Source organism: Dipodomys spectabilis, unplaced genomic scaffold (genome assembly GCF_019054845.1).
Source record: "Dipodomys spectabilis isolate Male_0828 unplaced genomic scaffold, ASM1905484v1 ptg000136l, whole genome shotgun sequence".
NCBI classification, from domain to species: Eukaryota; Metazoa; Chordata; class Mammalia; order Rodentia; family Heteromyidae; genus Dipodomys; species Dipodomys spectabilis.
The window spans coordinates 967,079-991,211 of NW_024870813.1; the positions used below are offsets into that span (position 1 = coordinate 967,079).

Below are 24,133 nucleotides of genomic sequence, written 5' to 3' on the forward strand. Positions count from 1 at the left end.
GCGGCCGTTCCTGCTCCCAGGACAGTGAGGGTAAACTTGGGCACCTTGATGATGCCCAGACCTCTAGGCAGGGAACACGGGAGCCAGCGACAAGAGTGGAGATTCCACCCTGGGATTCAGGGAGTGTGCTCAGGATCTGGGCATGGGTGGAGGCGCGTTTCTGACCGTGGGCACCGCGCGTGCCGAGGCCACCAAGCAAGCCCTCTGTCGGATGCTGGAGGAGAAGGCTTTAAGATCATCCACGAGTGATCTACCCAGCCTGGGGTCGCAGGCTCACCCTGGCGCCCGTGGCTCTGGCCCCGAGGACCTGCCTGGCTCAGGGGCCGCTCGGAGCCCCTCCCGGGCGAGGCGTGGGGCGGAGCCGGGGCGTCGGGGCGCTGGGTCCCGCCTGCCTCCGGCCACCGCGCCGCGGACCCACCGCGCCGCGCCGCGCCATCCACAGAAGAAGAGCTGAGGTTTAAGAGCCTGCACCGAAGAGACCCGTGCGACCCTGCCCCGGCTGGCGCCCCCTACACCCCCAAAGAAGAGCCAACCAGAGCAGCCCCATGGCGGGTAAGTGCGCTTGCCTCCCCACCCGGGCCCGGGCGCAGCGCGCCCGCGGCTCCGCTGGAGCGACGCCCCTCCTCGGCCCGCCGGCCGCGGCCCGGCTCCCACCCGCAAGGCAGTGGACGCTGGGGCCACCCTAGTCAGCCAGGTACGGGGGACCCCGCCTTCGCACCACCCGCCCTGTCGGGCCCTGGAGCTGGAGAAACCCCATGCTGGCACTTGCCCGCACCATACTCTTTTTCTCAGCCTGGATCGCCAACGAGAGATCCAGCGTCTGTGTGCTCAGTGGGCTCTGAGCGAAGCCTCCCAGGTCCCCCCGCCCCCCATGTGGGGGTGGGGTGACTCAAGTCTGGATTTGTCTCACCTAACACCCCTCCCCCTCTCCCACTTAGCTGCTGAGCCTCCCACCTCCCGTCCAAAGTTTTGGGGGGGGGGGGTCGGAGGGGGGAGGAGAGGGCCGAGCGGTGTTGGGGAAGGTTACTGGATCCGGGATCCAGCCTTGCAGCAGGTTCCAGATCCCTAAGCTAGAGCTCTGAGTGAACATCAGAGCCGAGTCTTCCTGGGGTATCACTGAATGCACACCCAAGCCCACACTCAAACCTTGAGCGGAGATCAGGGGAAGCAGAGGCTTGGCCAGGGAGGTTTTCCCTCCCTCCCCTTCCCCTCTCTCTCCTTCCTTTTTTTGTGCAGGAACTAGGGCCTGAAGTGCTGTCTCTTAGCTTTTTCACTCAAGGCTGGCACTCAACCACTTGAGCCACACCTCTGCTTCAGCTTTTTGTTAGTTAGTTGGAGATAAGAGTCTCCAGGACTTTTTTTTTTTTTTTTTGGTCGGTTGTAGGGCCTGAATTCTGGGCCTGGGCGCTGTCCCTCAGCTCTTCGGCTCAAGGCTAGCACTCTACCACTTGAGCCACAGCGCCACTTCCGGCTTTATCTGCTCATGTGGTGCTGAGGAATCGAACCCAGGGTCTCATGCATGTGAGGCAAGCACTCTACCACCAAGCTACCTTCCCAGCCCTCTTCAGGACTTTTGAACCTCCTGTGTAGATATGATTACAGACTTGAGCCACCAAGTGCCCTGGTTAGGTTTGCTTTCTGTTCAGACACACAAATAAATGATTCCCATTGACCACATTCTGACATCTGGCTTGCCAAGAGGAATCAGAGGGGCTCCAGGGAAATGTCTTTTCCACTGAGACCTTAGCAGTTAGTCAACAAGCAGCCTGCTCACCTACCTGCCACTCCTGGGGCTGTTGTCCTACCTTGCCCCAGAGGTCAGAGAGAAGTAGCATTCCTCAGGTGGACTCACATTCTGCGTGGTGGCCTCTGCCCCTAGCTCAACTGGCCCTGGTGATTGGGGGCATCGTTGGGGGACTGCTGCTGGTGCTGCTGATCGGGGTGAGCTGCTGCCTGTGGAGAAGGCTCTGTGTCACGTTCACCTATGAGGAGTTGCCAGCGTCACCAGCCATGACCACTACCACTGCTGCCTCCAACAGCCCTGGGGACGGGTGCTGCCAGCCACATGGGGAGGGCCAGCTGCACAGGTGAAGCAGAATATGGAAACTTGGAGGGGGGGGGGGATTCTGGGTCTTTAGGACCCTTCCTGTGGAGTTTGCCTTTGGGGTGGAGTGGGAAATAAAGTTCTGTTTGTAGAGTACTTATTATGGGTCATCAGCATACGAGGGACTCTGCAAGAAATCCCAGAAACCTGGCCATAAGATGAAGGCAGGCATTATGAACCTAACTTTCCAGGTGAGGAAACTGAGGCTTAGAGTGTATACATCATAGGTAGCATGACAAGCAAGAGAAGAATTAGAACCCAAACAGGCTGAGATTATGTTGATTCTCTGCTCACACCTGTGAGCAAAGAGATGCTGGGGCTCTGGTTCTGGCAGATGGGGTTGGGGAGAGGGTAGGTGAAAGAGGGGGAGGGATTGGAGAGAGGAAGGGGAAGGAGAGGGGGAAGAGAAAGAGGGATGGATAGGAGGAGGGGAGAAGAGAAGGAAGGAAGAAGAGAGGGAAGGGAGGAGAGAGGGAAGGGAGGAAATAGCGAGGGGAAGGCAAACAGACCCAGGAAATTATGCTCTTTTGTTTTGTTCCTGTGGCTTTTCTCCCTCTAGCCCCTGGTACTCAGCCTCTCCTCTGAGCCCTCAGTGACTGCACCAGCCCTTACATGTTGTTTTATATTTCCCTACCTCTGATCAGGCCACCAAATGTGCCATTTGTGGTGCCTCCTTCTCTCCAAGGCCGAGACTGGGTGCCCCTGGACAGCCGAGATAGGGCTCAGGCCCCACAGGACCCCTGCCCAGCCCCCAAGCTCCCATCTCACACCTCCACTGACAGCCTTGGTGCGTAAGTACTACCTGTACTACTCCTCGGGCTCAGCAGCTGAAAAAAAATCCATCTGTTTTCACCAATCTGGCACCTGAACACTGCTTAGGCCAGCCCAGAGATGTCAGAGTTACCCCATTCATTCTGCTAGTTTTCATTCACTAAGTGCCAGCTGAACTCCATGCCAGTAAGCTGACCTTATCATGATTTTGTGGGGGGAAATAATATCACCCCATTTTGTACGTTCTTACATGGAGGCTCAGGAAGGTTAGCATTATCTTCCTCAAGGTCATGAAGTAGTAGTGATGGTTTAGAGCCCAGCCATCCCAGCTGCAGAGCTGTGCCTGGGTCCTACTCTAGAATGGTGGAGGGCAGAAGGTTAAAAAGGAGAGACACAACTTCCTAAGTTTTCCTTTATTCTGGAGATATCCTCGAAGAACTTCCAAGGAATCAGACGATAACCAGTTTGGCCCTTCTAATTTGAAGAGAAAGGAAGAGAAAAAAAGGACGTATCTTAGCTGGGTGTAAGTGGGGCACGTCTGTAATCCTAGCTACACAGGAAGCTGAGAGCTGAAGACTGGTTTGAAACCAGCCCTGGCAGGCAAGTCTGTAAGACTCTTATCTCCAATTAACTAGCAAAAAGCCAGAAGTGGAGCTGTGGCTCAAGAGGTAGAGTGCTAGCCTTGAGCAGAAAAAAACCTAAGAAACAGCACTCAGGCCCTGAGTTCAAGTTCTAGTACTGGCACCAAGGAAAAGAAAAGAAAGAATGAAAAGAAAAAGGAAACCTCTTATCACTGAGTCTTTCTCTAGACACCACAGATAAGAGCCAGCTAGGCACTGGGCACCATGTGCTACAAAGCAGATTATTTACCTCTAGAGATGAAGGTCAGGAGAGGGACCAGTGTGGAATGAATGTTCTGGGTTCTGCTAAGGCTTTCAGCTTGGCTTTGGAAAACTCCCTGGAGATACCATACCAGCTGAAGGAGTAGGACTTAGTCTGAAAAGGACAGGAGGAGAGAGAGCCATCAGACTAACTAGGATCAGAGCATAGGACAAGGGCCAGTGTGGGGGTGCATCAAGGGCTCGCCACTGTTCCCCATGTCCCTGTCTTCCTCCGGGTGGTTAGACCTTGCTGCCCCTCTGTTGTAGGAAAGGCATGTGTGATGGGAGCCATCAACCCAGAGCTGTACAAGTTCCCCAAGGACACAAGTGAGACTGACTTCCCAGCTGGCTGCCTGGGCAGGCTGTGGTTCTCGGTGGAATATCAGCAGGAGGCTGAGAGGCTGCTGGTAGGCCTGATCAAGGCACGGCAGCTGCAAGCTCCCTCTGAGACCTGCAGCCCCCTGGTGAAGCTCCACCTGCTGCCTGATGAGCGACGCTTCCTTCAATCCAAGACCAAACGCAAAACTTCCAACCCGCAGTTCGATGAACACTTCATCTTCCAGGTGAGGACTCTGGAGGGAGCCTTGCCCAGGACAACCCAGACCCCTATATAGCCAAGGCCTTGCACGCCCTACTTCCCATGAACCTCTCTGCCTCCTGTCCTGCTTTACCTAGCAAGCAGGGGCTGGGCCTGCGGAAGTCAGTGCCTAATGGGGTGGGCAGAGGAGAGACTGGAAGGGGATGGCTAGAAGCTGGGACCCTCCTGTGCTGGCTGCCTGGAGGAGGTCTCAAGATTACACAACTCAGAGTGGGGCACTGGTGACTCACACCTGTAATCCTAGCTACTCAGGAAGCTGAGATCTGAGGATCACAGTTCAAAGGCAGCCCAGGCAGGAAAATGAGACTCTTATTTCCAATTAATCACCAAAAAGCCTGAAGTGGACCTGTGACTCAAGTGGTAAAGTGCTAGCCTTGAGCAAAAGAAGCTAAGGAAAATAGCTCAGGTCCTGAGTTCAAGCTCTCATTATTGGCACAATTCAAAAAAAAAATAATTAAGGGACACCGGTGGTTCACACCTGTAATCCTAGCTACTCAGGAGGCTGAGATCTGAGGATAACAGTTCAAAGCCAGCCCAAGCAGAAAAGTCCCTGTGAGATTTTTTTTTTTAATCTCCAATTAATCACTCAAAAACTGGAAGTGGCTCTGTGGCTCAAGTGGCAAAACACCAACTTTGAGCACAAAGAGGCTCAGGGACAGTGACCAGGCCCTGAGTTCAAGCCCCACAACTGACAAAATAAATAAAAATTAAAAACAGTTACACACCCCAGATCCAGGCAATAGGTGCTTTGGACGACCTATTGAGTCCCAAGCCCTGGTCCACAAGGCTCAAAGGAAGCCCAAAGCCTGGGTAGTATGGGATTTTGGCCAAAGTTATACCAGGAAGGCAGGATATTGGTTATATTCTACCTAGAAACACCCCCTCGCCCCAGGCACCTTGGAGTGGGGCAGGAATGTCCTAAGCTGTCAGAGGCTAGAAGGCCATGCTAGGACAGAAATGCTACCTCTGCTGCCCTTGGGAGGGCTGGCGTAAGGTCTGGATGTGGCAAGGCACTTGGGGCCCTTAGTCCACAGTGACCTGAGAGCCTCAGCAGGTGACTAGGGGCCCTTGGGGGACACTGGAAATCAACACCTGCTTTAGAAGCCTTGGACAAACATTCTCGAAAGAGCTGTGCAGCCAGTTGACCTGAGAGGTAAGGAGAAGCCAATTGGCTTCCAGAAAGTGTGCACTATCTGAGGTCAGCGTCATAGTTCATGCCTTCTTCAGAGGCTGAGAGCTAGGAAAATGGGTGGCTTGGTTCCAGCAAGGGTCAAGCTATGAGAACTCAGAGGTGGATCTGCCATTTTGGGGATCAAGACCAAGGCACTCAGCCACTCAGCACTCTCTACCTTACCCAGCTTCAACCTGATCCTTGAAGAAAAGGGGCCACAGGGAGCGGTGGGGGGGGGGGGGGGACCAGGGAGGATCAGTGTTAATTGGCCTTCTGTGGTAGGTAACACACCATGACTGGGTGTTCTCTGCGAAGAAGGACCTAGATCTCATTTTATAGACAAGCAGGCTAAGTCTCAGAACCAGAAGAGCTGGTCTCCCTGAAGTCATTAGCAGAGACAGGCCATGTCCTGCTATGCTTTATGTGCAAGAAAATTACCTCAAGGCCTTGTTCAAGGGCAGATTCTGATTCCTATGTCTGGGGAGTGGCCTCAAATCCGACCTTTCTAACAAGACCCCAGCTGCTGGTGGACACTGCAGGTCTGCCCAGTTTCCTATGTGACCCAACTATGGCACATACTTCCACAGTGTTTGATCCTGATGCTAAGAAGGGTCCCTTAGGGGTACCTGGATTTGAGGTATGTAATCTTGAGATGCCTCTCTCCCAAAGTGCCTGTGTACAATGTATCAAACATCATCACATTTCTGTACCCCTATGTCTGTTCCTGGCTGGATCCTCACCACCCTCAGGTGTCTAGCAAGAACATCACCCAGAGAGTGCTGAGGTTCTCAGTGTACCACGTAGACAAACAGAGGAAACACCAGCCCCTAGGCCACGTGCTGTTCCCCCTGAAGAGTGAGACCCTGGCAGGTGACTGCCGCAGGATCATCTGGAGAGACCTGGAGGCTGAGAGCCTGGAGGTAAGGTGGAGGTCCCCAAGTGTCAGCCCCACCGTGGGCAGCCCACAGGTGCAGACAGGATCCACCCCCTACCTGTTGCCAGCGTCGGTCCTCAGCTCCCTGCATACCACTCAGTACCTGTGGTGGGCACAGGTACTGAGCTACATGGGGTGCAAGGACAAGGACCTGCTCCTGGGCAGGGAGGGCACCCCCAAGGTCTTTGCTACTCAGGCTGTCAGATGACCTGGACAACTTGGAGAATGTACATTTGGATTCTCACCCAAGTCAGCAGTGACAAATAGATCACGGGGAGGGGGGAATGATATTAAAAAATATATTATATAATACATAATATAATATATTATGTAATATTATGTATAATTGATTATACTTAATATTCTATATATCTTGAGGGGGTACCAATCCTGAGGCTTGAACTCAGGGCCTGGATACTGTCCCTGAGCCTCTTTGTGCTCAAGGCTAACGTTCAACCACAGCTCTGCATCGGCTTTTGGCTGGATAATTGGAGATAAGAGTCTCATGGACTTTCCTGCCCAGGCTGACTTTGAACCGTGATCCTTAAATCTCAGCCTCCTGAGTAGATAGGATTACAGACCTGAGCCACCGCACCCAGCCTGACAAGTATTTACCCATTATTTGCCCAATTCTAAGAAGGACATGAGCGCCTCAAAATTATTTGGGGAATGCCACAGAGCTGGCTGTGAATTCTTGCCTCTGATCCATTACTGTGGGTTGAGCATCCTTACTTCAAATGCTGCTGTTTTAGATTTTGGAACATTTGCATAGACATAATGAGATATCTTGGGGAAGGATCCCAAGTCTAACACAAAATTCATTTCCATTTCATACATACCTCATACACATAGCCTGGAGGTAAGTCTGGGTTTTGTTTTTGTTTGTTTTTTTTGGCATGGGGAGTGCCCATACAGAGGCTTGAACTCAGAGCCTCATGCTCTCACTTGGCTTTTTTCCACACGGCTGGCTCTCTACCACTTGAGCCATATTTTCACTCTCACCTTTTTGCTATTTAACTGGAGATGGGATCTCTTGGACTTATCTGCTCAGACCAATTTTGAACCTGTCTTCAGATCTCAGGCTCCTGAGTAGAATTATAGGTGTGAGCCACTGACTCCTGGCTCATCTGAAGATAATTTTATACACTCTTTTAAATGGTTTTGTAAATGAAACAACATTTTTTCATTGTGTAAATTTCTACTTACTTAACATTTTGGCTGTCAGATCATTTCGGATTTCAGCCTTTGGCACCAGAGTTGCTCAGTCTGTACTGCACAAGTCCCTCCAACTGTCCACACCTCAGTTTCCCCACCAGTAAAATGGTAGGGGGTTAAAGGAGACTGGGCTGGCAGGTCACATGCATGGTGTCTGACCACTGGGAGGAGGAAGGAGGCACTGTGGGGTTCTGTGGTTCCCCCCCCCCCCCCCCCCGGCACCCTTGCTGGTGAGTAGATCGGGGCTTCCATCTTGGCCTCCCCAGCCTCCCTCGGAGTTTGGCGACCTCCAGTTCTGCCTTGGCTACAATGACTACCTGAGCCGCCTGACCGTGGTTGTGCTGCGTGCTAAGGGCCTCCAGCTCCAGGAACACAGAGGTGTTGTCAGTGAGTCCCCCCACCCTTCCTTTCTCCTCTTAGGGAATCTCCCACCCTCTAAGCCTGGGCCCTGAGGTTGAAATCTGACTTTAGCCATACCACTCTCTTTTCTTTCTTTTTGGTTAGTCACAGGGCTTGAACTCAGGGCCTGGGTGCTGTCTTTGAGTTTTGTGCTCAACGCTAGTGCTCTACTACTTAAGTTACAGCTTCACTTCCTTTTTGGGGGGAGGGGAGGGGGAGGGTTAATTAGAGGTTAGACTCTCACAGACTTTTCTGCCTGGGCTGGTTTGGAACTGTGATCCTCAGATCTGAGCCTCCTGAGTAGTTCTAATCACAGGTGTGAGCCACCCGTGCCTAGCTCACCACCCAACTTTCTACCTGCACACACCCCATCACCAGCTACGCACTATCTCCTGTGTCCTGCCCTCCACAGTGGACAAGTCTGCTAGGAGAAGCCTTTTTCTACAGTGAACCCAAGGCTGTAGCCATTCTTTTTTTTTTTTTTTTTTGGGTCCAGTCGTGGGACCTGAACTCTGGGCCTGGGCGCTGTCCCTCAGCTCTTCAGCTCAAGGCTAGTGCTCTACCACTTGAGCCACAGCGCCACTTCCGGCTTTTTTCTTTTTGCTTATGTGGTGCTGAGGAATCGAACCCAGGGCCTCATGCATGCAAGGCAAGCACTCTACCACTGAGCCACCTTCCCAGCCCAGCTGTAGTCATTCTATCCTACCAAGAGTTCTACCTTGACCCAAGACCATCCTTTCCTCAGTGCAGTCTCCTGGAACTGTCCTTTACCTCCACCTATCCCTCAGCCTGGCATCCCCCAGCCCCTGGAGAAGGAGCTTCATGCCCATAGTCTGGTTTTCTTCCCTCTGCCTCTCAGAACACTGAAATCAAGAGCCATGGCCCTGCTGGGCATTGGTAACACATGCCTATAATCCTAGATACTCAGGAGGCGGAGATCTTGAGGATCTCGGTTTGAAGTCAGCTCAGGCAAGAACATGTGTGAGACTCTTATCTCCAGTTAATCAGCAAAAAAGCCAGAAGTGGAGTTGTGGCTCAAGTGGTACAGTGCTAGCCATGAGTAAAAAAAAGCTAAGGGACAGTGCCCAGGCTGTGAGTTCAAGCCCCAGGACTGGCACCAAAAGAGAGAGAGAAACTGAGAGACAGACAGATAGACAGAAACAGAGACAAAGACTTGGCCCTGGCTGACCCTCCTAACCCAACCCTTTTTAATGCTCCCAACAAGGTGGAGGTGCCTGCTGCCGCCTGGTGGGGTTTGTACCTAGGGTGTCAAAAGCAGGTTGGGAGCCAAGCCTCCACTGTGGATCTAAAGCCATCTGAGTCCCACCCTCAGCCCTTTGAACAAACAGCTGCTCCAGAGACCCCTGCGGGGGTCGAGGACCATGAGCCCCCTTCCCAAAAGGGAGGGACGGGCTCTCACACGTCGGACACCTCCCAAGGCAGAGAAAGGAAAAGGCAGGAGACCCAGTGTTTCCTTGGCTAGAAGCTATCCCACTAATCAACCTTGTTTCCTCTCGTCACCTCCTCTGGTCTCGGTGGCTGAGAGCAAAGGGGCCTTGGCACTGAGATTGGGCATGTGTCCTCCTAAGCCAGAGCTCCCACGGGTGGAGGCTGGGCCCTGCCTTCTTCTCCCTGCCCACTGGTGTGTTGCTGCCCCTTAGGTGTATATGTCAAACTGTCTCTGATGAACCACAACAAATTTGTCAAGTGCAAGAAGACTTCGACTGTCCTGGGCTCCATCAACCCTGTGTACAATGAGACCTTCAGCTTCAAGGCTGATGCTGCCAAGCTGGACACGGCCAGCCTCAGTCTGACGGTGTTGCAGGACACTGAAGGGGACAGTAAGGCCGGGGCTGGGACCTGGGCTGCTGGGGCAGTGGGCAAAGGAGAAGCTGCCAAGAAAGAGTGAATAAAGACCTGAGAAGGTGGCTTTGTGGTAGAGTGCTTGCCTAGCATGCATGAAGCCCTGAGTTTGATTCTGCAGTACCATATAAACAGAAAAAGGTGGAGGTGGTCCTGTGGCTCAAGTGATAGAGTGGTAGCCCTGAGCAAAAGAAGCTCAGGGACAGTGCCCAGGACCTGAGGTCAAGCCCCAGGACTGGCTAAAAAAAAAATGAATACATGACTACTAAAAGAGCCATCTGACTCCTGGTTATAGACACTCACTGTCAGAGAGGCTGAGGTCCATGGCCAAAAACACACAGCTCGTCATCAGGACTGGGGCTTGAGGAGTTCAGCTGTGGTCCAGTTGGACTCTGTGGGTTTCCAGAAAGAGGATTAAGATTGTTCTCTGCTGCTTTACTTGGGCAAATCTGCAGAGAGATCAGGAGGCAAGATGGCTGTCTCGGTCAACAGTGCAGTGACCTGTGCTTGTGGCCTTGTGCACTCTGCATTTTTGTCCTGCCTTCTAAAAATCCTTTAAGATCCTTGGGGAGAGGGAGAAGGTATCAGATCAACCAGGGACCCCACACTGCCTGTCGCCAGCCATGCACTGCCACTATCGGGGAAGGAGAGCCATCAGGCTATGGCTGGTTACTTGGGCTAGATATAGGACCCATCTCCCGTGCATGTGGTAGTTAGGAAATAGATATCACTGTGGCTTGTTCTAAATTCTGAAGGCAGCTGATGGGAGACACCTCTCTAGGGAGGCCCTTTTCCTCTGCCATCCCCTTGGCATGCAGTGGGCATAACACACCCTGCAGATGCAGATGAGGCTCCCTCTCCTGGGGTTTCCCAGAGACAAGAAGTAGCTCTTGCCGGGTGCTGTGGCTTGCACCTGTAATCCTACCTACTTAGGAGACAGAGATAAAAGCCAGAAAAGTTTTGTGAGACTCTTCTCTCCCGTGAAGCAGCAAAATAAAGGCGGGGGGCAGAAATGAAGCTGTGGCTCAAGGGGTAGAGGGCCATCCTTGAGCAAAAAAAATCAAGCAAGAGAGCAAAGCCCTGAGTTTCAGCCCCAGTACTGGCACACGCATGTACATGCATGTGTGTACACATATAGCCCTTTAGAGCGAAATGAGGACCTTCTTGAAGATCTTGAGTTGCTTAGAAAGAGGGAGACTTGCTACTTCCTTCAAGGAAGTGAAAGTCAGAGAAAGAAACCAGTAGGGATGTCAGGATGTGAGAAATATATCCTCTATGCTCAAGATTAACAGTGCTTCCCCCCCCCCCTCTCTCTCTCTCTCTCTCTCTCTCTCTCCACTGAAGAGAGCCACCCACTGGGTCGTGTGGTGCTAGGCCCCTACATGTACTCCCGAGGCAGGGAGTTGGAACACTGGAATGAGATGCTCAACAAGCCCAAGGAACTGGTGAAGCGCTGGCATGCGCTCTGCAGCCCCTCTGAGCCATGACACAGCGCCTGGAGCGCACAGCTCTCGCAATTGCATGCAACAGGCAGCCACCAGCATGGATGTTTCATCCAACATCTCACTGTGCTGTGGGGCCAGCAGGAGGCATGGCAACGTGAATGCTGCTGTACAGCGGAGAAGAAGAACAAAGGAGCCTGCCCTGTCTGCAGGTATGGCCAGGAGCCCTCTCCACACACTCCACCCCTCTTTACCTGAGGGGCTGCCTGGACTGGAACTCAGATCATGATCCTGCTCATCACGGTCATGATTTATAATGGGATCTCAGGTGTCTTGAACTATTTAGGCTGAATGGAAGTTCAAGGTGACCTTGGGACCTGCCAGCAAGCTGGCAGTGTGCTGCACTTCTTTCCAAGCATTGGTTTCATGTCAAGTCTTGCTCATGACGCACCCTCCCCTAGAGGCCCCAACTTCTCTCCCTTATATGTGATCTGTTGCTGGTTTCTGTGCTGGCCTTAGCCAACAGTATTCAGCCCTTGGGCTCTCACTGTCAGTAGAAAATGGTGAAGGAATGAAGCCATGGCATAGCCCATGGGCCTGAGAACTTTTCTCCTAAACCTAACAATCCATGTATGACTTTCATGCCTAGTAGGCATCAACGCCATTCTGAGGGCAGCTGGTCCCCGGTGGCTCACGCCTGCAATCCTGGCCACTCAGAGAGTTCAAAACTACCCTGGCAGAAAAAAGTCCATGAGGCTTTTATCCCCAGTTAACCATTAAAAAGCCAGAGGTGGTGGTATGGCTGAAGTGGTAGAACACCAGTTTTGAATGAATACTGGCAACAAGAGCCCAAGGCCCTGAATGCAAGCCTCTGTACTGGTACAAAATAAGATAAAAAATTAAGATGGCGATTTCCACAGTCACTGCCATCAACTGCCCAAAAGTCCTGTTCAAGCTAATGAACCCCCGTTGTGCTCTTCACGGTTACTGTTATAGAGCAAGGGTCTATAGCTGTACTCTAGTCCCTCAGAGTTTGCAGAGCTGATGCCGTTGTTACTGTGTAACTAAAGCAGAACTTTGAACCCGTGTCTCTCTTTCCTTACCTCGCAAAGCAACTTCAGCTGAGTTTGTGCCTCAGACTTCACTTCAGATGCATCAGTGCATATAGACTTTGCTCGGCACTGGTCCATACTGCCAGACTAGCTTTTGAGTGTTTTTGCTACTGTATTTCACATGCATATTTTCAGAATAGCACACACTGTCATAGCTTTTAACAGCTTCATAGCACACTTAGAATAAGACCTTTCTACAGACTAGGTTACTAAGGACTATTTCCATTTGATCAGGAACCAGTGAGTGCCAAACACCCCCACATTCTGAGGTGAAGCTCATGACTCAATATTTTTCTTTTATTTTTTTCTTTGGTCTGAAACCAAAACTTAAACTCAGTACCTGGTGCTTTTGCTCATTGGCTAGTGCTCTACCAACTGATCCAAGCCTCCAACCCCACACTTTGTGTGTGTGTGTGTGTGTGTGTGTGTGTGTGTGTGTGTGTGTGTGTGCATGTGCATGTTGGGGGGTGTTTGGTGCCAATCACTGGGATTTGGACTCACAGCCTCACACTCATTTGGCTTTTTCCACTCAAAGCTGACACTCTCCTGCTTGAGCCACACCTCCACTTCCAAGGTTCATGATTAATAGTGGCCTTTCTAGGGTCACTTGTAAAGTTTTAAGTGTCTTGTTTGCAGCATATAGTGGACCAGTGTATCTGACTGGTCTGAGAAAAATATAAATGGTAAGAGACTCCCAGGTCTGCTGAAAGAAAAAGGAATGGGGCTATAGACACAGGGCAAAAACTACATGTGTGTTTCTGTGCCTCAGTATGAGCCACCTGGGTTGTTTCAAATCCTATCTACACATAACCCTGGCAGAAAGAAATCTTCTGTTTCTGGGTACTGGTGGCTCAAACCTGTATTTCTAACTATTCATGAGGTTGAGATCCTAGGGTCAAGATTCAAAGCCAGCCTGGGCAAAAAAGTCTATAAGACTTACCTTTAATTAACCACCAAAAAGCCAGAAGTGAAGCTGTGGCTCAAGTGGTAGAGTGCCAGCAGTGAGCATAAAAAGCTCAGAGACAGTGGCCCGGCCCTGAGTTCAGGCCCCAGGAACAGCACAAAAAAAGAAAGAAAAAGCCAAGCAAGAGGCCCTAAGTTCAAGCCTCAGTGTTGGCATACAAGGAAAATGCTGAGTAAAACTGTGGTTAATATATATGCTAAGTTCTTAATTCAATTCGTTATGTTTTCCAGTTCTAAATTTCCATTTAATTCTTTCCCATAGGGTCCAGAGATTGGATGAAACTCTATTTTTTTAATCAGTCAAGTATCTGATACTATCAAGTCTCTGAGTCATTAATGGCTCAATGTTATTGTGTGTGCTTTCCTCATTTAATCATGTTTTCTGGTATATTCCATCAGGTATTAATGAATTCTGCCCATTATAATAAATTATACTGGCTCCAGCAAAATTATCAGTAGAGAATATCTTTCTCTGCTAGACAGAGCATGGAGAGGCCATCTTATTCTAAGGAGATCCTAAACTCACCTGAGGCTGGGTTGTAGCTTTCATACAGCTCTATGTCACTTGTTTTTTCTAGAATGTAATCCTGCAAAGATCCCCCTCAAGAATCTGGAAGGAAGGGAGGGAAGGAGGGAAGGAGGAAGAAGGGAAGGAGGGAGGGAGGAAGAAAGGAAGGGAGGGAGGGAGGGAAAGAAATAGAGAAAGGAAGGAAAAACAAAATAGAAAAGACCCAACAGTCTGTTTGTAATTGTAGCCTAAGTGCTGAAGAGCCTGTTTTTGGAACCAGAAATTGCAAGAGAAGAAAGATTTTCTTATATAACAGTAATTGGAAAAGGTCATGGGACAAAAATAAATAAATAAAAAGTCATGGGACTTGCTCTATATTTTATCCAAGGAGCAGGGAGAAGGTACTTGCTAAGCAGGTTTGAATAGGTAACTAGAATAAGAGTAATTTACTGATTAGATTTCCATAAACCTGGTTATTCCATTATGACTATATTTCTTAACTGAATTTAGTATGCCATTGTGAAGACAGATTGTAATATTCGTATTTTTTCCCCTACTATTTAGTGTGGGATTATTTGCCCAAATTGCTCTCCTTTCCATTCTTAGCTTTATTTTAAGAGGAATTAGCTGGGTGCTGGTGACTCACACCTGTAATTCTAACTACTCAGGACGCTGAGATCTGAGGAGTAAGGTTTGAAGCCAGCCCAATCTGGAAAGTCTGTGTGAGACTTATCTTGAGTTAACTACCAAAAAGCCAGAGGTGGAGCTGTGACTTAGATGGTAGAGCACCAACCATGAGCAAGAAAGCCAAGGCATTGAGCCCAGGTCCTGAGTTCAACCCCCAGTATTGGCACACACACATACTCACACTCATACAAAGTAGTAGAGGTGGAACTTGAGACAGACTCCGGATGTTGAAAAATTGTTATTACATATTGCCAAAGACAGTGAAGAAAAGACAGATCATCTGTAGCTGCTTCACAGCCTGCATTCCTGGGAAGGGGTCTATCCAAGGTCCAGTGATATCCATCGAATGAAGTCTCTTCTATGTGTGCATACTCAGCCTTTCCTTCCTGCCTCCCTCCCTTTTTCTTTTACAGATCACATTTCCTTCCAGATTTCTGTGGTGTAAATTTCCATTGATGAAATAAAACCTGGGACAAAGAAGCAGTTTGTTGGTTGGCCCTTTTGTATCTGACCATCTGCTTGCTTCAGTTTGCTGACTGACAACTTTGATGAGCGGAGGGGGCGGGGCTGAGGGGAGGAGCGTAGAGAGCTAGGAGAAAAATAGGGACGTGATTGTCAGGTCCCTCTAGAAGGGGCGGGACTGCGCACCCTGGGCCTGCCTCCTGCTCCCGCGGCGACCCAGCGCTGCTCACCGCCCTGTCTCTGGCGCCCTCTACTGTTCAACATAGGGCTTGTGCAAGTACCGTGTTGGTTTTGTCACTAGGGCTCTTCAGTATAATTTGAAGTCTAGGATTGTGATGCATCTCTTGTTGCTCTTTTCGTTTAGGATTACTTTTCCTATTTGGAGTTTTTTATGTTTCTATATGAATTTTTGGACTGATTTTTCTACATCTGTGAAGAACGAACAGTGGGATTCTGATGGGAAAAAGCATTGAGTCTCTACATTGTGTTAATATGACCATTCTATACTAATTTGTAATTAATAAATACTAATGCTATCAATCTATGGACATGGAAGGTCTTACCATATTCTGATGTCGTCTTCAATATTTTAAGGTTTTATAGTTTTCATTGTAGAGGTTTTTCACCTCCTTAGTTTATTCCTAAGTTGTATTTTTGTTGTTTTCTTGGGGTTTTTTTGAGGCTATTATGAATGGAATTTTTTCCTGATTTCATTCTCATCTTTTTCATTGTAGTATAGAGAAAAGCTACTTGGCTTATTTCTGATTTCAGACACCTTTCCACATTGCATTAAGGAAAAGTTTTACTATAATTGTTCACTCCGTCAGAATAAACATTTTTCTCTGCTGGGCACTGGTGGCTCACCCTTATAATCTTAACTACTCTGGAGGCTGGGATCTGAGGATTGTGGTTCAAAGCCAGTCTGGACAGAAAAGTCTGTGAGACTCTGATCTCCAATTAACCACCAAAAAGCTGGAAATAGAGGTGTGGTTCAAGTGATAGAATTTCAGCTTTGAGAGAAAAAAAAAAAGCAAGAGTATGAGGCCTTGAGTTCAAGTTCCTGTGCAGGCACACTCAAAAAAGAAAAAAATGTTTACAATTTTTTGACTACTCTAATTTGGCCCACTTACTTAAACACTTGCTTCCTTATAGAAAAAAAAACACAATCTAAAGCTAGGTAGAGTAGCACATGCCTGTAATCCCAGCACTTGGAAGACTGAGGCAGTAAGATGACAAATTCAAGGCCAGCCAGAGGTACATGGTGAGTCTGAGGCTAGCTAGAGCTACATAGCAAGACCTTGTCAAAAACAAAACACACACACACACATACACACATACACCATACACACACCACATACACCAAACAACAACAGAAAAGAACTGTTAAGTAACTTTTGCAACTAAGCAAACTAGCAATCTATTTTTGGAATTTGTCCCTGAAACACCTATGAGTCCTGGTCACTCACAGCAACCAACTTCAGTCAGCCGCAGGCTACCCACTGTTTCAGTAAGACGAATGCCAAGCTGGAACCAAGCCATGTTTCTCTGCTCCTCACTTCTCTTTGCTGGGTATCAATTCCTTTTTCTGTCCATAGTAGCTTTTCAGACTAGATGAGGTCGTGTACACTTGTAATCCTACCTACTCAGGAGGCCATAGGTAGAAGGATCAAAGCCTGAGTCTGGCCCATACAAAAAGGCAAGGCCCTTCCTGAAAAAACAACTAATATCAGAAACGGGATGGGGGTGTATGGCTCAAGTGGTAGAACACCAGCCTAGCAAGCACAAGGCCCTGAGTTTAAACTCCAACAACAACAACAAGGAAAAAAGCTTTCAGACTGCATTGCAAGCAAGATTGGTCCCTGAATCTGTTCTGGCCCAAGGACAACCCAATTTGCAAGTTTTTCCTTGTTCAAGTGAACTTTGTTCAATATAATTGGTCCAGAGTTTTTCTTTTAGCAATATTTACGTCCATACAATTTCCTAAAAAGATGTTTTTCACTAACTATACTGGAATTACTAAAACGAGTTTTAAAAGTTTTATTAACTTAGTTTTTGCTTTAATAAGTCTTTTACGTGTTTATTATTTTTCTTAAGATGTACGTCACAAAGAAATTCACCCATCTAATAGTCATATCCCTGTTTCTTTCTTTTTTTTTTCCCTGTGTAGATCTGGGGCCTGAACTCAGGACTTGGGCACTGTCCCTGAACTTCTTTTGCAAGTGCTTTGCCACTGAGCTACATCCCAGCAGATTTTCTAATTTTTTTTTTTTTTTGGTGCTTGTTCCTGGAGCTTGAACTCATGGCCTGGGCGCTGTCCCTGAGCTCTTCTACTCAAGGCTAGTGCTCTACCAATTGAGCCACAGCTCCACTTCCAGGTTTTCTGGTGATTAATTGGGAGATAAAGAGTCTCACAAATTTTCCTGCCAGGGCTGGCTTCAAACCATGATCCTTAGATTTCAGCCTCCTGAGTAGCTACGGTTACAGGCATGAGCCACCAGCACACAGCATATTTCCTAATTTTTAAAAACTAGTAAGCATACATGCTGAATTTGATAACCCCTTTTTACAACTACTTAAAGATAATTAAAAATTAAGATAGAAACGTAGTTTGTTTTTTTTTTTAAGTCCTAGTTTTAGGGCTGGGAAGGTGGCTTAGTGGTAGAGCGCTTGCCTTGCATGCATGAGGCCCTGGGTTCGATTCCTCAGCACCACACAAGCAAAAAGAAAAAAGCCGGAAGTGGCGCTGTGGCTCAAGTGGTAGAACGCTAGCCTTGAAGAGCTAAGGGAGAGTGCCCAGGCCCAAAGTTCAGGCCCCACGACCGGACCCCCAAAAAGGTCCTAGTTTTAAAAAGCTTATAGTTTCTAAACATTGTGCTTAGTTTAGCCTTTGTACATGTGTGGGGGAGGGGGGGGGTTGGTTGTACTCAGGGCCTTTTGCTCTCACTTGTCCATGTCCCTATCCTCTCTCCCCACTCAAGGCTGGTACCACTTGATCCACACCCCTACTTCTAGCTTTTCATTTGTTAATTGGAGATAAGAGTTTCACAGACTTTTCTGCCTGGGGCTAGCTTATAACTGCCATCCTCAGGTCTCAGCCTCCTGAGTAGCTGGGATCACAGGCATAAACCACCAGTGCCCAGTCATTAAACCTATTTTTAGATAGCACAACAAAATAACTATAATTATAATCTAATAGTTCAGGAAAGATTCTACATTAGAAGAGCAGGAACTGAGCTGTGGTAGCTACTCTTCAGAGTAGCACACAGCTGGAGTGAGGCGGTTTGGGCCCTGTGGTTATGCAGATGTATGGCATCAGGGGCTTCCTGTGGTTCTGTGTGAGCCAGCTGGCAGAGGGAGGTGGCATATTGTGATGTTTATGGCATTGGAGATGATGGCTGCAAGCTGACACAAGCCAGCCACTTGAGGAGTTGTGGATTACAAGAGAAGGTTCTCATTTTCAGGAGGTGTTGAGCACTTAGGCTGCAGCTTCGGAATGTCTGAACATCACTTTCAGATGTTTCGTGCAAAGGAAACCGTGGAGAGGAGGTCATGAGCAAGAGCAGATGTGCCAAACTGACCCCATCTGGTGATCATAGTATTCTTTCTACTTTTGTTCTGAACTTTTTTTTTTTTAATGAGAAGTTGAGGGCATTTCCATTTTCAAATGAAGATGCAGTTGACTGTCTTGTCATGGTTATGACTTGTGATTTTACCTGAAGGGTCTATAAGCTCATGTAAAACAAAATAAAACCTTAGGTAAAACCAGGTGTGGTAGTGCATGCCTGTAATCCCAGGCAGCACTTGGGAGGCTAAGGTAGGAGGATCACAAGTTCTAGGTCAGCCTAGGCTACATAGTAATACTCTATAGTGAACAAAACAAAAGAAACCAACAGTAGTCTAGGGATGGATGGGGTGTGGTAAGTTGGTGGAATGCACAAGGCTCTAGGTTCAGTCCTTAGCATTGCAAAAAATAAATTAACATATTGAAAATTAAAATAAAAAGCTAAATTGAGTGTTGAGGATCTGTTCCCTCAGCATCCATCCAGTGCCACTTCTTATCTGTTTCTGGTCATTGCAAAGATCAAAAGTCTTAGAAAAAAATGTATTCTAAGACTTTCCAGCAGCAAATGGAAGGCCGAGACTTCCATTGGCTGCTGCTGCTGGCAGCTTAATGCAGAGGATTTAATCGGTGCCATAGATTTGTTCATGCTTGCCAGGCTCTGGTGGCTCACAGCTGTCATCCTAGCTACTCAGAAGGCTGAGCTCTGAGGATTGCAGTCCCAGGCCAGCCCAGGCAGAAAAGACTCTAAGATTCTTATCTCCAACTGACCACCAAAAAGCCAGAAGCAGAGCTGTGGATCAAGTGGTAGACTGCCAGTTTTGAGTGAATAAAGTCAAAGACAATGCACACACCTTGTGTGTAATGTCTGAACTCCATGTGGAATCTAAGCTTCCTGTCCTGAGATATAAGTCCACTTGTACAGGCTTCTAGATCTTTCTACAAGAACTCTCAAGCTGGCAGTGGTTTTCAAAACATGAAGTCCAACATGGAAGCAGAAAGGTCACCCTTAGCAAATATAAACTGTAAGTGGGTGGAATTAATAACAAACTAAGTTCATTATCCCCAAAGACAGAATGAGGATTGGCAAATCTGGCTTCCTGGCCTACATCACTCTCCTACTGACATAAAGAGAGAAGTCAACTTTAAACTACCAGGCAAAACGAACATTTTGTTCTAATTGTTGATTGCTAACTTTCTGGAAACTCACTAGGCACAAATGGAGCATTTAAGACTGCTTGACACTGGTTGCTAAGGCCTGTAAATAAGCTGCTCAGGCGGCTGAGATCTGAAGATTGAGGTTCTAAGCCATCCTAGACAGTTAGGTCCATAAAACTAGTAGTAATCAGCCTCAAGTGAAAAAGACAAGTTCTAGCCCTAAGACCACCACACAAATTAACTGGAGTTAAGAGTCTCACAAACCTGGGGCTGGGAAGGTGGCTCAGAGGTAGCGTGCTTGCCTTGCATGCCTGAGGCCTTGGGTTCAATTCCTCAGCACCACATAAGCAAAAAGAAAAAAGCCGGAAGTGGCACTGTGGCTCAAGTGGTAGAGCACTAGCCTTGAGCTGAAGAGCTGAGGGACAGTGCCCAGGCCCAGAGTTCAGGCCCCACGACTGGACCCAAAAAAAAAAAAAAAAGTTTCACAAACCTGCCCAAGCTGGTTTCACACTGTGATCTTTAGATCTCAGCCTCCTAAAAGCAACTAGAATTACACCAGCACCCAGCTACCTTGCATATTTAAAGACAAAGGCAACTATTTTCCCGTTAAAGTTTTCCTCCATCTTCTATGGCAGTATGCCATAGAAAATCTGAAATATTCTGCAATATTCTGCAAGACATATAGTGAAAGCAGAGATGTTGTTATAAGCTGGTTGATTTGTCTTGGTATGAATAGTGTAAGGATTTCTTCCCAGCAGACATGTGAGCCATCTGCTCTGAGGGATTGTGTGTTGGTTGATACAGGATGAACCAAGGAGGGAGGGCACTTGGACTGCTTCTCTTGTTGAACTTTCACTGATTGGGCAGAGTTTATATAATTCTGAGTCTGTTCCCTAATGGTGTTAGTCTAAAGAACATGGATTGGTTGGTGGCTTACCCCTGTAATCCTAGCTATTCAGGAGGCTGAGATATAAGAATAGAGGTTTGGAGCCAGTCCAGACAAATCCATGGGAGTCCAGCTTCAATTAGTCAGCAAAAAGCTGGAAGTGGAGGTGTGATTCAAGTGGTAAAGCACCAACTTTGAATGAAAAAGCTAGGCCCTGAGTTCAAGCCCCATAATTGGCATACATATGTACACATGTGCGTGTGCACTCACGCACACACACAAATATTGAAAAAATGAAGAGCACAGATGGAAGCCATTATTTACAGGCTGGCGTCCCATCACCCATTAGATGGATTATCCACAGAGCTGCTTTTGTTCAAATCCCAGATTCTCTGAGACAAGATCAGGACAATTGTTTTCTATCCATCGACTAATGCGCTAGACAAAGCCTTAACAAGCATTTGCTCTAGTTTTTCTTTTTTTTTCAGTCCCCTATGAAGAAATTGATTAATTTAAGCTTCTTGTTCTTTTGTCTGTCACAGATCCCTCTGAGAACTTGTTGAAAACTACAGATCCTGCTCCATGGGAAGTAGGGGAGGAGTGTGTATGTGCACACATGCATGCATCCACAGATGCCATTTTAGATATTATTATTGAATCACCAAACTCTGCATTGTTAGGGAAGCCATAATTTAAACTCAAGTAGAAAAAAAAATTTCAATGAACTGAATCTTTTTAAAACAAGCAATAAATGTGTTTTCTTCATGAATTTGATTAATCAATAAATAATCTATTGATAATCTAATGCTCCAATCTTACAGGTTAAGGCCCACCATATAATTCTTCACTGGTGACTAACATTTCACACATGCCTCTTCTGTAAGCACAAAATAACAAACAGTATTAAGTGTCAATAAAGAACTTCAGTAAGGCACGCAAATACTACACATGAACTAACAGCCATTAGTTATGAGTTAGTTATGAGTTGAAAACAAATCTTGTTTCCTTCCATTGAAGTGTGTTTCTTGGGAGGACACACTTTTTTTTTGGTCGGTTTTGAGGCTTGAACTCTGGGCCTGGGCGCTGTCCCTCAGATCTTCAGCTCAAGGCTAGTGCTCTACTACTTGAGCCACAGTGCCACTTCTGGCTTTTTCTGTTTACGTAGTGCTAAGGAATCGAACCCAGGGCTTCATGCATGCGAGGCAAACACTTTACCACTGAGCCACCTTCCTAGCCCCTACATACTTGTCTTGAGCTTACCTAAACACACAAACTTATACAAACTAATTCCTTATCATATATAATTATAATCAAGAAAATTATTTAAATTAGTGATTTACAAAGTGATTTACAATTAAATTAGTGATTTACAATTTCTAAATAAATGCCTCTAAACCAGTGCCTTGAATGTAGCAGAAGCTAAATGCAATGAAATGAGGGACTCATATATGTATATATGTACACACACATACACACACACACAAACATGTATACTGGGATTTGAACTCAAGGATTCATGCTTGCTAAGCAAGTACTCTACCATCTGAGCCAAACCTCCAGTCCTTTTGACTCTGGTTACTTGTGAGGTAGGAGGTTGCTTTTTGCCTAAACTGCAATCCCCTATTTTTGCTTCCTGCCATAGCTGGGATGACAGATGTACAGCTTTTTCTGTAAGATGAGATCCCATGAATTTATTTACCCAGACTACCACTGAACACTGATTTGCCCAGTGAATCTCAGGCTCCTCAATAATGATGTTACAAGCACGTGCCACCTCCCAAGCCTGAGGGACTCTGTAATTCCTGGAGCACTATTACACATTTCTCCAGAAGAAAAGGAAAAAGCAACAAACACAATAATCAAAACTTCACAGAATTTTTACAGCTTTATTCATTTAGCACAATTCTATTGTGCTAATAAAATACATTTATTCATTGTATTTATTTAAATACATATTAATAAATAGTTTTTTTTTGTTTTTTTTTTTTTTGGTCCGGTCGTGGGGCCTGAGCTCTGGGCCTGGGCGCTGTCCCTCAGCTCTTCAGCTCAAGGCTAGCGCTCTACCACTTGAGCCACAGCACCACTTCTGGCTTTTTCTTCTTGTTTATGTGGTGCTGAGGAATCGAACCCAGGGCCTCATGCATGCAAGGCAAGCGCTCTACCACTGAGCCACCTTCCCAGCCCAATAAATAGTTTTTCTTAAGTGTGCCTATCCTGGGGCTTAAACTCAGGGACTAGGTACTCTCCTGACTCTCTTGGAGCTTTTTGGCTCAATGCTGATACTTAATCACTTGAGCTATTATCTCCACTTCCAGCTTTTGGGTGGTTAATTGGAGATAAAGAGTCTCAGGGACCTTCCTGCCTGGGCTGGCTTTGAACTGTGACCCTCAGATCGCAGCCTGCTGAGTAGCTAGGATTATAGACGTGAGCCACCAGTGCCCAGCTAATAAATATATTTTAAATTCATTTATTTAACTGATTGTAAATGCCAGAGGAAAATAATGTCACTCATTTACTTCAAAAGAGACATCTTTTCAGTACTTTTTCCTTGGAGGGCCTGTACGTGCCTCCCCTGGCCTCTGGGCCGAGCGTAGGTTCCAAGCCTTCCACAGGTCAGGACAGAAGTCCAGCAGGAAGAAGTCCTGTTGCAATGGATAGCTGTTTTCATCAGACACAAAGAGGCTCTGGATCTTCAAAAGGCAGGGGTCAGTGTGGACGGCCAGCAGGGCATGGAGCAGGTCTGCGGCGACCATCCCGAACATGACATCGGTGGAAGGCACTGCGGAGGGACAAAGCATACACTGAGTGCTCCGTGTGCTGGGCAGCACCCCGCCACTCCACTGAGGGAATTCAGTCTCTCCCAAGATCCTCATTCTAACGTTTTCATCCTCTTGTTTCAATACAGTGAAGAAGTAGGCTTAGTGGGGTGAAGACTGACAGAGAAGGCTCACCACATCCAGTCTATGGTAGTAGCATCACAGTCACACAGATGCCCAGGCTTGCAGCCCTCATCCAAAGGCCTTGGTGAAAATGTGGTTTGGGTCTTGGACTGTTTTGAACTTAGGAACAAGTCTAAGTACCAGGTCTAAGCATGAAGTTTATTTATGCTTCATACATCTTATACACATCACCTGAAGGAAATTTTATGTAACATTTTAATATTTTCTCTCCCTCCCTCCCTCCCTCCCTCCCTCGCTCCCTCCCTCCCTCCCTCCCTCCCTTCCTTCCTTCCTTCTTTCCCTCTCTTCCATTTTTTCCCTCTCTATTTTTGTGCCAGTACTGGGGCCTGAACTCACAGCCTGGGCACTGGTGCTCTACCACTTGAACCACACCTTCACTTTCAATTGGAGATGAGAATCTCACAGACTTTTCTACCCAAGCTGGCTTCAAACTGCAGTGCTTAGAACTCAGCCTCCTGAA

At 47.6% G+C, this 24,133-nt stretch overlaps 2 protein-coding genes across 4 annotated transcripts in view; one reads left to right on the plus strand and one right to left on the minus strand.

The window, feature by feature from the left end:
- Positions 1-508: 508 nt before the first annotated feature.
- Positions 509-21,363, plus strand: LOC122116558 (synaptotagmin-15-like). The gene is made up of 9 exons (XM_042690303.1): positions 509-552; positions 1,880-2,087; positions 2,749-2,891; positions 4,024-4,319; positions 6,275-6,445; positions 7,941-8,061; positions 9,735-9,914; positions 11,281-11,590; positions 21,256-21,363. The coding sequence occupies exons 1-8, from the start codon at positions 546-548 to the stop codon at positions 11,421-11,423; spliced, it is 1,269 nt and encodes a 422-aa protein (XP_042546237.1). The 5' UTR covers positions 509-545; the 3' UTR covers positions 11,424-11,590; positions 21,256-21,363.
- A 1,754-nt stretch (positions 21,364-23,117) lies between these two features.
- Shld2 (shieldin complex subunit 2) overlaps positions 23,118-24,133 on the minus strand; it is a 62,748-nt gene continuing 61,732 nt past the window's right edge. For all 3 annotated transcript variants that reach the window (XM_042690302.1, XM_042690300.1, XM_042690301.1), the window contains one exon: positions 23,118-23,492. In XM_042690302.1, coding sequence (XP_042546236.1) covers positions 23,248-23,492 — 245 coding nt within the window. In that variant the 3' untranslated portion in view covers positions 23,118-23,247. The remainder of the gene's footprint in view (positions 23,493-24,133) is intronic.